Below are 15,926 nucleotides of genomic sequence, written 5' to 3' on the forward strand. Positions count from 1 at the left end.
TTGCTTAAATATTAACCACAACTTCTTAATATATTATTATTTTTAAGCTTATTATTTACGACACTGTAATATATTATATTTTTATCTCTGCCGGGTAAGATATTTTACTCATTATTAGTTAGTTGTTACCGTAAAGAACTCATAATACTATTCTAATTGGATAATATCCGGTGATTAAGCTGACTCCCTCTTAACCTTTCTCTAAAAAAATTAGTGTGCTAATACTAAGTAGCCCATCCTTAAATTAAATGTTGGCTCTGTCCTTGATACAATCTAAATAAATTTTAGTCCTAATGAGTATCTCTTGCACTTTGAATACTTGGCAATGTTTAGTTGACTACCAACCATGTATAGAAGTTAAAATAGATACATACAATTTCTTCTTATCTAATTTGCAACTTGACATAAGCTTCCAAATCTATTTGATCGTATCAATTTCCTACACAGCAGATCTGGAGCGGATCAAAGTTCTTGTACACCATTCAATCTTCCACATTGGAGGTGACATCACATCTGGCCTTTTCTAACTCATATTCGTATGGCCAAGACTGGAAACAGCATTTATGGCCGAGATTCTCGTTTTTTATCCGTTTTAGATACGATATTATCCATTTAAATTTCACGCGTACGAGACTTTACCGGTCCCGGTATCTCGCGGAGTTCCTCATAAATAATATATCTCAGTAAGACCTTGACAGGGTGAAGCATCGAGAGAATTTTCTCGAAACTATTGTCAATATATCGTACTATATATCGCGCTAGAGACAAAACTAAGTGCAGCAAAAGGCAAGCATTTCTCTTTCTCACGACTCACGAGTAGAGAGAGAGAGAGACGTGTCCCGTGAAAAGAAACGCTTTTCTAATATTTTGGAATGGAAGGCACGGGAGAAAAATTGAAGATGCTGACATATCTCGCCAATTACTCGCGAACTTGATAACAAATTTGAGATATCGAGTTGAGGAAACGGGTAGCAAAAATTAATTCCAGATGAGATGAGAGAAAGCCTTCGCGATGTCCAGCTTCTAGACTCTAGACTTGCGATAAGGAATGTCTCTCGATTTCAACGAATCACGGGATTATCATCACTTATTACCAATTTAGAGCAGGAAAAAACCGCGCTATGTTTCGAGGAAATAATTTCTCGTAGCGCGAGTCAATTACCAAATCATCACCTAATCGCGTGTTTACTAACCAATTGTGATATGCAACCTCGATGATCCAAAATCCTCTCAGACCGGACAGGCAACACCGTAACGTCCACGTGTCGAGTGACTATTGAAGAAGTTGATACTTTTGCGTTTCAAACAAGGCAGCCGATGGACATCTGCCGATTAGGCATACCGATAATGGCGACAAAACGTCGCCGGTATGTGGGCTCCGCCGAGGGTAATTGGCTTATCAGTTTGAATGATAGCTTATCAGAATGAGCTAATAAGTTGTCCTTCGTATCGCATTCACGACTTGCTCCTCTCCCTATAAATCCGACACCGCTGCATCGCTAATGGGATATTTTTTTCTCTTCTATTTCTCGCTATTATTCAAATCCCACCAATTAATTATTCGTAGAGCTCGCCGCTTCCTGGTCTTCGCATCTCTCCTCTCTCGACTTTTCTCCGATCGATCTCTCTTGCCCTAACTTGAGGTAAAGCTTCGACCTTTCCGTCGCCTTTTCTTCGAATTTTCGAGTAAAGATTCGTCTCCTTTGTCCTCTTTCTTGCTTGGATCCCCCATCTTTTCATCGGAGCCCTAGATTTTGGGCACTGGTTCCAGATCTCGGTCGTGAAGCGAAGAAGAGGTTTCTCGGGGGCGTTCTTTGTTCTGGTTTGAATTGGGATGTAGATGATGAGGAATTCTTGTTTTTATTGTGATTTTGATCTTCGATGTGGTTTAGTATAGGGACGCCTGGTGAAAATTTTGGAGCTTTTTGTTGAGATCTGCTGATTTGTATCCTCTCCGTTTGAAGATTTAGGGTTTTGAGGCGGCAGGATGTCGTCTCTTAGTAGGGAGCTGGTTTTCTTGATCCTGCAATTCCTTGACGAGGAGAAATTTAAAGAGACGGTTCACAAGTGAGGTTTCTTTGCTGAAAGTTTGACGCTTTAAATTGTAATTTGCTTTTCCTTTTGGAGATGGAGGTTACTTTCTTGCTTTGCTAATGTCTTGCAGGCTTGAGCAAGAATCGGGCTTTTACTTCAATATGAAGTATTTTGAAGATGAGGTGCAGAATGGGAACTGGGATGAGGTGGAGCGGTACCTCGGGGGTTTCACCAAGGTTGATGACAACCGGTATTCAATGAAGATCTTCTTCGAAATCCGGAAACAGAAGTATCTCGAGTCATTGGATAAGTAAGAAAAAAACTTGAGCTTTTATGTTGTAAACGCCTATAAGTTTCTCTGTTGTAAAGGCCTATAGTTTTCTCGTTTAAACTTGTAATGCATAACGAATCTTCTGACCCTGTACTTATGTGCAAAATGTTTATTGAATCTCTTTACTCTAGGCATGATCGGGCAAAGGCAGTTGATATTCTTGTAAAGGATTTGAAAGTCTTTGCATCGTTTAATGAGGAGTTATTCAAAGAAATCACACAACTTTTGACTTTAGAGAATTTCAGGTAAGGAATATATCGGCTACATCCCTATTGCTTCTTTTATTGTATGGCTGGTTGATGTATGGCAATACATGCTGCCTTGTTCAGAGAAAATGAGCAGCTTTCCAAGTATGGAGATACGAAATCAGCAAGGGCCATAATGCTTGTTGAACTAAAGAAACTGATTGAAGCGAATCCTCTATTCCGTGACAAATTGCAGTTTCCTAATCTAAAGAGTTCTAGATTGCGTACTCTTATCAACCAGAGGTAATATTTGAAGGAAGCTACTTCAGATTTTGTATTCTTAGGCTTAGTTTATTTTTTGAAAAAGGTCAATTCTAGAATAATTATTCCTTTTTGTTATTTTCAAAATGAGGTCTTTATTCTAGAAAGAAATATTTTTATGTTCATTTGTATTCTGAAATGAAGGTGTAATAATTATCTTTGGTGTGATATAAAGTGAAGGAAAAAAAAGAAAAAAAGTGTTATTTTTTATGAAATTACCTTGATATGATTTGATTTGATATAAAGTAGGTTGATGTGATATATGTCAAGAGTAAATTAGTAATTGAGTTAGTGTGGTATAAAATATTATTTTGATGAATAGTATTTGTATTATAGAATAATATTATTATGATGTTTAGCTGCTATTATGAAATAAGGAATTGCATTTCAAAATAAGAAAAAAGTTATTCCTAAAATGAACGGGGACTTAATGCTTTTAGTGCTTTCCTTCTAATTATCTGATGATAATCTATTTCTTGAAAAGCAGATACATGTTAAATTAAATATGTTCAGACTTCAGACACGACAGATAGAAAACTGATCTTAGTATTAGAGTTCTTTTGCTTATATACTCAATAGAGAAAATAGGTCTGGGAGAGATTGAAATTTTTTTTCCGGAGTTATCGTATGCTGACAATGAGCAGCTAGATTTGGCTCATCAATTTCATTTTGAATCAAGGAAGTTCTTCCGCCATAGCTGAGAGGAGGTTTTTTAATTACCAAATCACTTTATTACTTTTTACCCTGATTTTCTTTTTGGAAGTAACTCTCTTATATTGTTAAGCACACATCTCTACTTTTCAAGCTATCTTAATTCAATTATCTAATTCATTTATACAACTTATTCTAGATAGTGAAATAAATATGCCGCTGGAATTGTCTGTCTGGCCTATTTTCCTCATATAACACATTAACACATAGCACATACTTGGATTCATTTCGATGGAAGCTTAAGAAGTTCTGGTGTCCATTGATATACTAAGTGACAAAAAGAGAAACTATGTCATATCTGCATGTTTTTTATCTGCTCAAAAGGACTTTGTAAGCCAAATGTCCATTTGGTGAATTACTAGGTCAAATGTTACCTATTTAATGGAAAAATGGAAGCATGAGAAAAGTTTTGAAATAGCATTGGACGAAGGAACTGAAAGGACAAACATATGCTTTGAATTTAACTGCCCAATTATTATTATTTTTTATTCTTGAAACAACTTCCTTACTTGGCCCTATCTTTTGCATTATCTGGGTGTCTTAAAACTTCATCTTTAACTAGGCTGATCTAGTTGCTCCATATTCTTTTGCTTCCCTGTGGCGAGCCTGACTTGCTTGTGGTTAATTTGCATAATAAACTGACCGATCACCCTTTTAAAGGGTCAACAAATATTCTAATACTGGGTGGAAATGGGGCATCTAACCCATGGAGAGAATCCCATTTTTATTGGGAGTCCTATTATAATTTTTATTGCTTCTGTAAGTGAACCCATTCATGTCCTGTCTGAGTTGTAATCCTTGCCAATTAAGGCTCCCAATTCTTACTCAGTCAAACACCTCAAGAGCAGATAAATACTGTACATCCAATGGTCCTAAAATCCAGAAAATTGAGCTTGAAATCTCTAAAGGACTCACTTTTCTCTTTTTTGTCTGTCCAAATGGCCTATTCTATGTTCTCTATACTCTTCTTCTTTCTACTCTGCCATGATCTATTTTCTTCCTTTACTCTATTGTCCTGTTCTTCTGTGTGTGCTTTTCTCTTTCTTCTGCTTTCTTCTCCTCTTGCCTCGTGCTGCTTGCCTGCTTCTCTTCCGCCCTTCTTTTTATCCGATAACTGCTGTTTCCATTCGTGCTGACATTCTGGTGATATTCTTGGGAGAACCAAGTTTCTTTGATTCCTCAAATGTCGAGAGAGAGGTTTAATTAAGTCCAGTAATTACCCATTACTAAGCCCGATAGCCAAAATCTAAACCCAAATCATTGTCTTTTGAAGCCCTCTTCATGACATTAGCAATTTAGCATGCCCTAGTTCTAAAACTGCAGGGAAGGCTTTCTTCAATCCCGAGGCCTAACACTTAATTTTTTTAAATATTTTCTTCAATCTGTTGTCTTTCCAAGTTAAACTTGTTTTTCTGTTATGTATTGTATTCTGAGTGTTTTTCTTAATCTATTATCTGTGGCAGTTTAAACTGGCAGCATCAGCTTTGCAAAAATCCTAGGCCAAATCCAGATATTAAAACCCTTTTTGTGGATCATACTTGTGGCCAACCAAATGGTGCCCTTGCTCCATCACCATCAAACAACCCGCTCCTTGGACCCATACCCAAAGCAGGAGGTTTTCCTCCATTAGGTGCACATGGGGTAATTAACATGATTATATGTATAAACTAACTTGTGCTTTTTCCTCCTCGATTTCAAGATTTTTACCTTGAGTACTTGATTTATGGTTGTTTCAGCCTTTCCAGCCTACACCTACACCAGTTCCTACACAATTGGCTGGTTGGATGACGAATCCTCCAGCTGTAACTTATCCAGCCGTTTCTGGTGGGGCTATTGGTCTTGGTGCTCCTGCAAATCCTGGTAATTTGATTTGCTTATTTGGATTAGAATTTTTTGTCAAACGTTCATATAAGTTAACATCATCTCGTAAAATGGGTTAGTGGTTGAATTTAATTGTTTTTGATGATTCCTGAAGCTGCTATACTGAAGCATCCTAGAACACCAAACACCAACCCTGCTGTAGATTATCCGTCGGCAGATTCTGATCATGTATCAAAAAGAACTAGGCCTATTGGAATTTCTGATGAGGTATTCTTACTCTCTGTTCCAACTTATGACCATTTTAGTTTGCCTGATCAGTTATTCTTATCTCATTAAGTTGATATGGACTTGATTGAGCTGTTCTGATGGTATTGTTGTATCAACACTTAATTCAGGTAAATCTACCGGTAAATATATTGCCAGTAACCTATCCTCAGAGTCATGGTCAGGCTATGTACACACCAGATGACTTGCCCAAAACTGTTGCACGGACACTAAACCAGGGATCAACCCCCATGAGCATGGATTTTCATCCAATGCATCAAACAATTCTTCTTGGTATGATTTCCTGAACTAGTATTTGTTGCTTCACTTCCCTATATGTGGTTCCTTGAACACTTTATTCAACAACAGCTTGTATAAGCTAACATTCAGCTTTTGTTTCTGGCATGCTTTAGTTGGTACAAACGTTGGTGACATTGGACTATGGGATGTCGGTACCAGGGAGAGATTAATCTTGCGGAATTTTAAGGTTTGGGAACTTGGACAGTGTTCTATGACTTTCCAGGTTTGTCAAATTAGTTTGACAAGTTTATAATGAAATATGAAACTTCTTTACTGCATCATTTCTTTTATATTAGTCCAATAAAGATAAACAGTATGCCATGGAACTCAGGCTGCTCTTGTCAAAGATCCTAGCGTGTCGGTTAACCGCATAATATGGAGCCCTGATGGCTCCTTGTTTGGTAAGCTTATATAAAGTCAGGCTTCCTTTTGAGAGACTACCTCATTCTTACAATAACAGTTCCTCCACTACCCTAGGTGTTGCTTATTCAAGGCATATTGTACAAATATACTCTTATCATGGTGGTGATGATATAAGGCAGCACTTAGAGGTAAACCTGTACCAGCCACATGCTGATTCCTTCACATTCCCTACTGCTCTACAGTTTGATAGCTTATTCTGTTGTTTGATTGCTTCTGCAATGTTAATGTACAGATTGATGCTCATGCTGGTGGTGTCAATGACATTGCATTTGCTCATCCCAATAAGCAGCTATGTATAATAACCTGCGGTGATGACAAGACAATTAAGGTTTTGTTTTGATATGTGATAGACTCAGTATAATTTGCATACAATTACACTATGACAGCATTACTGATGTACGATTGTAATTATGTTAGGTGTGGGATGCAACCAATGGAACGAAACAGTATACATTTGAAGGTCATGATGCACCTGTTTATTCTGTTTGTCCACATTACAAAGAGAACATTCAGGTATTAATCAATGAATTATCATATTATAAGTTAGAGGCCAAATTTGTTTTATTGCAATATTAGCTTTTTAACATTAGTTGTACTTTAAAGCCCCATTAATTTTCCCCATGTTTATGCAGTTCATTTTCTCAACTGCATTAGATGGAAAGATAAAGGCATGGTTGTATGACAATTTAGGATCTAGAGTGGATTATGATGCTCCTGGGCATTGGTGTACTACAATGGCTTACAGTGCTGACGGTTCCAGGTTCTATTCACATTGTTTATGCTTGTAGTTTTTTTAGGAGATTCTGTGATCCCTTTACATTCTTGTTTACTTATATTTTCGCTTGCATATTGCAGGCTCTTCTCCTGTGGAACCAGCAAAGAAGGAGAATCATTCATCGTGGAATGGAATGAGAGTGAGGGAGCTGTGAAGAGAACATATCAAGGATTTCGAAAACGATCTTTGGGTGTTGTGCAATTTGATACAACCAAAAACCGATTTTTAGCTGCTGGCGATGAGTTTTTAATCAAGTTCTGGGATATGGATAACATTAATCTTTTGACAACTATTGATGCTGAAGGTGGCCTACCAGTAAGTATTTTCTTTTGTGAAAGACCATTGTATTTTAATTAGCTTCCATAGGAAGCAGGAAAAAGTATGACCTCTTGCTTTTTATTGTGGCCTTCTCATTATTAGGCAAGTCCAAGAATACGCTTCAACAAAGAGGGTACACTGTTGGCTGTTTCTACACATGATAATGGGATCAAGATCTTGGCCAATGCTGATGGACTTCGTATGTTGCGTGCGTTTGAAAATCGTTCTTTTGATGCTTCCAGGACTGTTTCAGAGGTAGTGTCAAAGGTAAGCCATTATTTTCATTAAATTGTGCCTGACCTAACACATAGGAGGACAAACATGATCTATGCTTTGTCATGCAGCCTATAATAAGTCCAATGACTGCTGCTGCTGCTGCTGCTGCTGTTGCAACAAGTTCAGGAATAGCAGATAGAGCTATTCCTCCAGTATCTATAAGTGCAATGGTCTGTTGACATTTATAATTTGTTATTTGCTAAGTTAGTTTGAACTATCTTTGCTGCATCTTTGTACACTATTTTCTTCTACATGTTCATGAAGTTCCACACACTCTGCTGTTCACTAACTATGAATCAAATATACTAGAACGGAGACAACAGAAATTCGGTGGATGTGAAACCTAGAATAACTGATGAGTCAATGGACAAAGCAAGGATCTGGAAGCTCACTGAAATCACTGAAGCAACTCAGTGTAGATCATTAAGGCTTGTGGATAATTTGAGGACAAGCAAGGTAATGCTTCACTGATGCGATTTTTCTCTTTTCCTTTACCACACGTATCTAATCTGCAGCATAACTTCTATCCTTCATGATGTAGTGCAACACATACTATTGAACCATTTCTAACTTTCTCTTCGTCTTTCATTCTTACATATTTAGGCATTTCTTGTTGAAAGTTGAATTTTGGTCCCCAATTATATTTAGTGGTAGTTTTAATCTATCATGCATAAAGTTCTCCATGAATATTTGTTACATATATGTTTAATTTGTTTAATGTGTTTACTTCATATTAATGAACAAATGTATTTAGAAACTGGGAGCAAGTGAACTTTCAGCAATAGTATATCTTATTATTAGAAAATTTTAACAGGATGAAGCTCTGATCCATTATAAAAATGTTGATCTCAAACCTATAGTTGATCACTTGAAATCAAAGCAGAAAACAAGGAGTTTTCAGGTTTAAACTAAGAAAGAACTTGTTAGATGTTCCATATTCAGCTTTAGTATTGCTGATCAATAATTCCATTTTCTCTCTTTTGGTTCTTTTCCTTTTCACAAGGAGTCCTGCCTTCCATGATTGTTGGTTTTGTGGTTTAGTTCAATTTTCACAGTGTAATGAGCTTCAAGTTTTCTGTAAAAGTTGTTCAATCAAATTAGAATTTTATCTGTTCATTCCCAGCGTTCTTCAATGAAATATGAACACATAAATGGACGATGATACTATATATATGAGAAATTAAGCTGGAGTTCTGTAACTTCTGTTAGCTATGTTCCCTTTCTTCTCTTCTTGTCTCCATCTTTCTTTTTCTCTTTTCTTCTATTTGTCTCTGCCTCCTCCTTTTTCCTGTACTTGTTTTCCTCTGCCTGTTCTACCATTGCTGTTTACCTTTTCTTCTTCAAAGTAGTGGGGTATTCCATTTTGGGAAAACCATCTAAATTATTCTTATGGTGTGGTGGGAATTGACAAATATAAGTTGGAACACTTTTTCTTTTTCAATTTTTATTTTTATTTTAAGCATTTTGTTAACTATATTGGATGACAAATGGCATAGGAGAAAACAAAGAAAGTGATATTTGTTAGAAGTCTAGTTCAATATAACTCACTTGGACAGAATTACTTGGAAGATTGTTCACATAAATTATTATCTGATTGGAGAATGATTTAGACTTGTCTTTAAAATCATCTTTCTGGCCTTCACCTGAAGTCAATAAGTCCAAGTGTCATAATATAATCCTGCTTGCGGCAGTATCTGTGAAACATATCTAACTGTTGGTCCTCCTGCCTGAATTCTGTAATCAAAGACATCTGGTTTCTGGCCATATCCAGTCAGTTTCAGGATGGTCTTTTTATTATCGGGATGGACCTACCAATTCTTTTTTAAGGTGATGCAGGATTTTCTTTGGCTAGATAAATATGTTTCAGCTAATATGTTTCATATCATATCTGTTGTGGCTTCTGCTGGCCATATTTCTGTCTGCTCCTATATGAAGAGGCCAACGGATAAATTTCTTATCTTAAATGACAGATTGCTGATCAGTTCTGTGAGTTTTCTGTAGCAAGTGCAAGATTTTTTGGTTGATTTTGTTGAATCAACATTTTTGGTTTTATTCTGGTTAACTCCAGGGTTATCAAGTCCCATGTGATGTAGGACTCCGGGGATATCAATCCCCATGTGATCTAGGACAGATATAGGGAAGAGATGATTTCAGTGAAGAGCAACCCAAGAGAACAAAATATATAGATTTCAATAGTAAGATCGGAACATAGATTAGAAAAAACAAGGAAAGCACACAATAAAATGTTTCAGATCTTAAATGTGATGAAAAGTTGTTCATGCAGACTGCTACAGTACTAATGGTACTTCTACTGTTCTACAGTATCGAAACCCAAGTAAATCCTTTTCCTGGTTTTTACAGTGAAGAATTAAAGAAAATAATAGCAAGGAAAAAGATAGGTAGTGAAGAAAGAGTATAAATAAGGAATAAAATAATGGAGCCTCACACCACTCCACACTTCACTTGAAGGAAAAAGAAGAAACTATAGCTATCATTCATTGCGAAAGGCTTCCATCTCGTTTTCTAATAAGGTGTGGATAAGAAACTCTAAACAAACTCAAATTCCTAGTCGGATCAGGTCAAAAGAGACCTTACCCATATAGGTACTAACAAGACCTAACTAAGTTCTAACTTATTGATTCAAATTGAGCCTAAAACATACTCAAATATAAAAGCTACAAAAATACATGAAATTAGGTCAAATAAATGATAAAAATTAGAAAATAGCTCATACAAACTTGATCGTAACTAAACTTGACTCGGAAGACATCCAAAATCAACGAGACCTAACTAACTTCTAACTTATTGATTCAAATTGAGCCTAAAACATACTCAAATATAAAAGGTACAAAAATACATGAAATGACGAAAATTAGAAAATAGCCCATACAAACTTGATTGTAACTAAACTTGACTCTGAAGACATCCAAAATCAACTATAGATTCACTAATCTGGAATATGTCATCTGCTTTTATGCTCCTGTGCCAGTGACACTATGCTGCTGTTTTGGCCTTCAGTTCGATTGCTGTAACTCATTTCTCATCGAGTACAGCTTTAATTATTATAGCTTGAGATGCATCATTGGTATCAAAAATGTTATGTATTATTTAAGGTTAACTTTGTCTAGGTAAGACGCAATGTAAATTCACATATGAGGCTATACAATTTGTTGGTTCAGTCTAAGTTATGGAAAGTCCATCTTTAGGTTATTATCTTGCTTCTATCTGAACATTTGGATCAAGTGAAACTACGTAGGTGATATATTTCAGATTTACTAGATAACTTTTTCAAAAGATAACTGGGGCAATCAGCCCATAGCCCAATATGAAGACCACAGCCTATTATTCAAAGTACTAATAATGTATTCCATTGCCCTTCTTTTCTGTGTGGACGGCTCCTTAATGTTCAGAGATGATCAAAAGGACACATCCTCTTGAAATCTACCATCTTTCTTCTTATTGTAGATTCTTTCCATGATCCAGTGCAACATTAGAGCTTTTGTTCCTTTGTTACACTGTTAACTATTTTTCAGTTAGATTACTTTACCTGCTAATTAGCCTGAACAGATCTCATGACAGGCAGGCCCTTCATATCTTGATTTTCCTGGAGCCAGGATTTTACCATCAGGTTTTTCACAGAACAGACAGTAGTTGGAAAATTTTAGGGACATCAGCAATTCTTCCTGGAAACATCTTGTGGCCAGCTAACTCCATATCTATCATTGGGTTGGTTTGGATTAAGATTGGTTGATACCTTTCTCATTTTCTTGTAAACTTTAATCTGAAGTTTTAGCTGTCATATGCCTATTTTCTAGTTAAAGATTTATTGTCAATACTCAATACATCATTTCTGTAAATGTGATTATTGGTTTGTAAGACAAAGCTATCAGACTCAAAGTACTTCATATATTTCTTCCTTAAATATGTCTGTTTTGTACTCTAGCACTCCAAAGCTGTCCTGCTTATTCCTAATCATGTATTCGCTGTACTATATATTTTGATTAATATGCTAGGTAAGATTGCCTTGTCAGAGACATGGGATGTGTCAACCTTTGGCATTATATGTACTGGTAGCTAGTTGACATGTCGAATAAATAATATTTGACATTTTCAGGGCCTTAAAATAGGTTTTAAGAGCTAAACGAAAATTCTTCACCTCTAGATATTAGTTAGCACTTAGCACATGCAATTGGATTCTGATCTCATGGTTTTCCCTAATCGTTTTTCGATTTTCTAAGTTGGGCAAGAAACTTAGGAAAAATCGATTTTTCCCTTTTATTTCTAAAATTTAAAGAGATGAAAGAGGCCTCAAGTTAGGTTTGTTTAAAATAAGATATGCTTAATTCCTAGTGGCACTGGTTGGTATGAGTGGCCATGGAGTATCTAGATAAGTACATGTGGTTTTGAGTGGTCAATTTGGTCTTAGAAAATGAATATCTAATTCTTTCGGCATGTTAGCCATCAAAGTTTGAGTTTCCTATCTTACTCTAAAAGAAATGTTTTGACTATTCTCAAAAGAATACTATAACTGCAGATATCGAGATTAATTTATACAAATTCTGGTGTTGCAATCTTGGCTTTGGCGTCGAATGCCATTCATTTACTTTGGAAGTGGCCTCGTAATGAACGTAATTCGAGTGGAAAGGTGAAGATTTATTTGTTTGTATGGTTGAGATTTACATGGCAAAGTTTTATGTAATACTGATCAAAATTTCTGTGTCCTTTGTTTACAGGCGACAGCAAGTGTTTCTCCTCAATTATGGCAACCACCGAGTGGCATACTAATGACCAATGACATAACTGACACGAATCCTGAAGAAGCAGTTCCCTGCTTTGCTTTGTCCAAGAATGATTCTTATGTCATGTCTGCTTCGGGTGGAAAGATCTCATTGTTCAATATGATGACCTTTAAGGTATGTAGAACTACCAGGTAACATGTTAGGGTTTTGAATACAAGATTGCCTTCTGATTTATGCTTGGCGAGTGCAGACAATGACAACATTCATGCCTCCACCACCGGCAGCAACATTTCTTGCATTCCATCCTCAGGATAACAACATAATTGCCATAGGAATGGATGACTCTACGATCCAAATTTATAATGTTCGAGTTGATGAGGTATTTTGGAGTGTCTACGAACCAAGTGTTGATATATCAAGTGAATAAGCACCAGTGAAAATCTAAACTGGACATCCTTTTGCAGGTTAAGAGCAAACTTAGAGGTCACTCAAAGAGGATTACAGGTCTTGCCTTCTCGAATGTGTTAAATGTGCTGGTCTCTTCTGGAGCTGATGCTCAGGTTTTGACTGAACCTTCAATCAACAACCACCTAGACCATTATTAGCATCACTTTGCTGTCCAGCCCCCGATACAAGCATATATCTCTGATCGTACAGCTATTATGCTGAGTTCTCTGATAGGTACTTAATCATATTTCTTGTTGCAGATTTGTGTGTGGAGCACTGATGGGTGGGAGAAGCAAAGGAGCAGGTCTTTACAGATACCTTCTGGTCGTACCACGTCCAACATTTCAGACACACGAGTTCAGTTCCATCAAGATCAAATACACTTTCTTGCTGTTCATGAGACCCAGATTGCTATATATGAAACAAATAAGCTGGAGTGTGTGAAACAGGTTGTTTATTCATCCATGCAGGTTTATAATAAGAACTATCAATTAGATTTGGCTGACCATTGGTAGCTTTTTTTTTCCCTTCAGTGGGTTCCTCCAGAGAATGCTTCACGAATCTCGCACGCCACATTCTCATGCGACAGTCAGCTGATATATGCCAGTTTTCTGGATGCTACTGTGTGCATATTTAGTGCATCAAACCTCAGATTGCGTTGTCGAATTCTTCCAGCTGCTTACCTTCCATCTAATGTCAGGTACTTAATCAACATAAGATTGATATTCATAGTAGTTATTACTTACTAGGGTGGTGGTGCTGTCTGACACCACTCCTCCAGGATGGGCGGCATTGATATTGGGCCTTGCCCCCCTAGTTTCCCTCTAGCGGTCTTGTTACTGATTTGTCTGTTTTATTTGCCAGAACAACTGTTCATCCACTGGTGATTGCTGCACATCCGCTGGAGCCAAACCAATTTGCATTGGGTCTGACAGACGGCGGTGTCCATGTGCTGGAGCCCTTAGAATCTGAAGGGAAGTGGGGAGTAGCTCCACCTGCTGAGAATGGGTCAGCAAGCAGCATGTCAACACCGCCACCTGCTGGAGCATCAAGTTCTGATCAGCCGCAGAGATGACTAAGCTGCAAGCACGATCTTTAACCCCTTTACCCTTGTTTTTACCATTAGTGGTTAAGGAGTTGCTAACCAAGGTATATGCTGAAAATGTCAGTCAAGTATATGGAGTTTTTATCAGTTCTAAATTTTAATGACAACCTATATTTCCTTCTTTCTCAATCTGCAGTTGGGCCTTGAAACATATAGCCTCTCGAAGAGCAGGTGTAGATGCAGATGGCTAAGATGCTTATAATGTAGCAAGGTCTTGCTCATCTAGGTGTAGTTGGATTTCTTTTTTTCTTTTTACCTTTTTTTGTGGATCAGGTCGAGGAAGTAAACGGTGGTAGAATCATCATGTTTTTCTGTTTGTTTCCTGTGAAAAATTTCCTTTAGCATGAAGTTTGTTTAGAAAGTGTGATTTGTCCTAATCTTCTAGCATAAAATATTTATAATCTTTATTTAGCCCTCTTGTATTGTCTCTTTTATTGCATTACAAATCATTGCAAAGAATTCAAGTCGGGCAATCTGTTGCCATGTTTTACTTTTGTATTCCTCTTTCCTCTTTTGCCATCTCAAGTGGAAAAGGATAATAGCCAAAGGGAATGTGCAATTGATGGCCTATATCTAGATAACTCGTCTGTCTCACTTGCGGAGGGTTTACTGTGTCTCTCCTTGAATTTATCTCTGTTTTGACTTCAGAGACCTTAGTCTCTCCAATTGGCCTTTTTTTTTCCTTACTTTGTTCTCCTTTTGTCAATGTTAGAACATGCCTAATTTGAACCCTCTCCAATCAAAGGTTAGGGTTCAAATTTTTTACATTCTTTTTTACATAAATTGCACCAAGTGCGCTTTCATTATAGTTTGTCTGGGTGTTCAATCTAATTATTTGTGATTATTGAGGAGGATTGGCCTTACTATCAAATTTATAGCCTATTAGCTCTTGAATTATAAAAAAAGAAAAAGAAAAAGAAGGAAATATTTCTTGACTGGAAGATGTTGATCAAGTAGAACTTCCATGAAGCAACTTAAGATTTCATAGAGTACGCTACTTTTCCTGGAGCATACCTTCTTTTTTGGTGACTTGAGATATTTGTGTTGGAAGACTCATTAAAATGGGGTTTTGCACCTCTACCTCCAATATATATATATATATATATATATATATATATATATATATAATAAAAATATATATTTAATATAAAAATAAATGTATTCAGTTTTAAAAGCTCAATATTGTCATTGCTAAAATCTTTTATGTTTCATTTTGACTGCTACACTAGCAGCTCGGCTTGGCTCAAACAAAATGTAAGACGCAAAACTAGTTCTGAGCGAACCTGATCCGAAGTCGGCTCGCTTAGACTGCCTCAATAAGTTTAAAAATATTATATATATATAGTATATCTCATTTATAATTTATAACCATTAGCTTAGCCCAAATTGAGCTCGGCTAATTTCCTTTTTTTTTAAATAAGAAAAAGCTCAGTATGAATTTTCTATAATATCCTGAAAGCCCAAAAAAAAAAAAAAAAAAAAAAAAAAAACTCTAAAAGCTATAATATCCAGTCCAGTATGCATTGAATTTTTGCTGGGTCACTAGACAATTTGTAAAGAGATCTATGCCCCAAATAATCTAGCTGGCTAAGTGCTATGAGCCTATGGCACATTCAGCTTTGTTTGCATAAAAGGAATGATAAAACTTGCTTGAGATGGTCTAGGTGTGCAAAATAAGTTGAAATGTAAACTAATATGTCATAAAAGAAGTACTAGAACAAACCTCCTAATAAAAGGCTGAAATTATATTAAAAGTAAATTTTTGTAAACAGGGATTAAACTTTATTTGTACTAGAACAAACCTCCTAATAAAGTTTAAGATTTCAAAGGGAATTATGTAAAAAAAAAAACAATAAAGCCACCTTATCTCTCTCAA

General features: G+C 36.4%; 1 protein-coding gene across 3 annotated transcripts; it reads left to right on the forward strand.

The window, feature by feature from the left end:
* Positions 1-1,504: 1,504 nt before the first annotated feature.
* LOC140799820 (protein TPR3) lies at positions 1,505-14,461 on the forward strand. 3 transcript variants are annotated; one of them, XM_073154294.1, is made up of 27 exons: positions 1,505-1,643; positions 1,965-2,067; positions 2,165-2,344; positions 2,497-2,610; positions 2,695-2,853; positions 5,046-5,223; positions 5,319-5,442; positions 5,558-5,670; positions 5,799-5,961; positions 6,081-6,190; positions 6,299-6,368; positions 6,445-6,518; positions 6,623-6,718; positions 6,808-6,903; positions 7,023-7,150; positions 7,246-7,480; positions 7,586-7,750; positions 7,828-7,929; positions 8,069-8,215; positions 12,294-12,404; positions 12,493-12,672; positions 12,749-12,877; positions 12,963-13,058; positions 13,206-13,394; positions 13,479-13,645; positions 13,810-14,094; positions 14,187-14,461. In XM_073154294.1, exons 2-26 carry the CDS (start codon positions 1,988-1,990, stop codon positions 14,018-14,020), a joined length of 3,417 nt encoding a protein of 1,138 aa, XP_073010395.1. In that variant the 5' UTR covers positions 1,505-1,643; positions 1,965-1,987; the 3' UTR covers positions 14,021-14,094; positions 14,187-14,461. The 3 variants fall into 3 exon arrangements, with proteins under 3 accessions (XP_073010395.1, XP_073010396.1, XP_073010397.1); XM_073154295.1 differs by having other exon boundaries at positions 1,531-1,643; positions 1,898-2,067; XM_073154296.1 differs by having other exon boundaries at positions 1,558-1,643; positions 1,971-2,067.
* Positions 14,462-15,926: the final 1,465 nt, after the last annotated feature.

The sequence above is a fragment of the Typha latifolia genome, chromosome 13 (genome assembly GCF_019914945.1).
Source record: "Typha latifolia isolate L0001 chromosome 13, TyphaL0001v2, whole genome shotgun sequence".
Classification (NCBI taxonomy): domain Eukaryota; kingdom Viridiplantae; phylum Streptophyta; class Magnoliopsida; order Poales; family Typhaceae; genus Typha; species Typha latifolia.

Bases quoted from the DNA above. Each gene is read 5' to 3' on its own strand.
- LOC140799820 (XM_073154294.1), top strand. From the start codon at position 1,988: ATGTCGTCTCTTAGTAGGGAGCTGGTTTTCTTGATCCTGCAATTCCTT. The intron at 2,611-2,694 runs GTAAGGAATATA...TGCCTTGTTCAG, and splicing joins TTGACTTTAGAGAATTTCAG to AGAAAATGAGCAGCTTTCCA. The intron at 13,395-13,478 runs GTTGTTTATTCA...TTTTCCCTTCAG, and splicing joins AGCTGGAGTGTGTGAAACAG to TGGGTTCCTCCAGAGAATGC.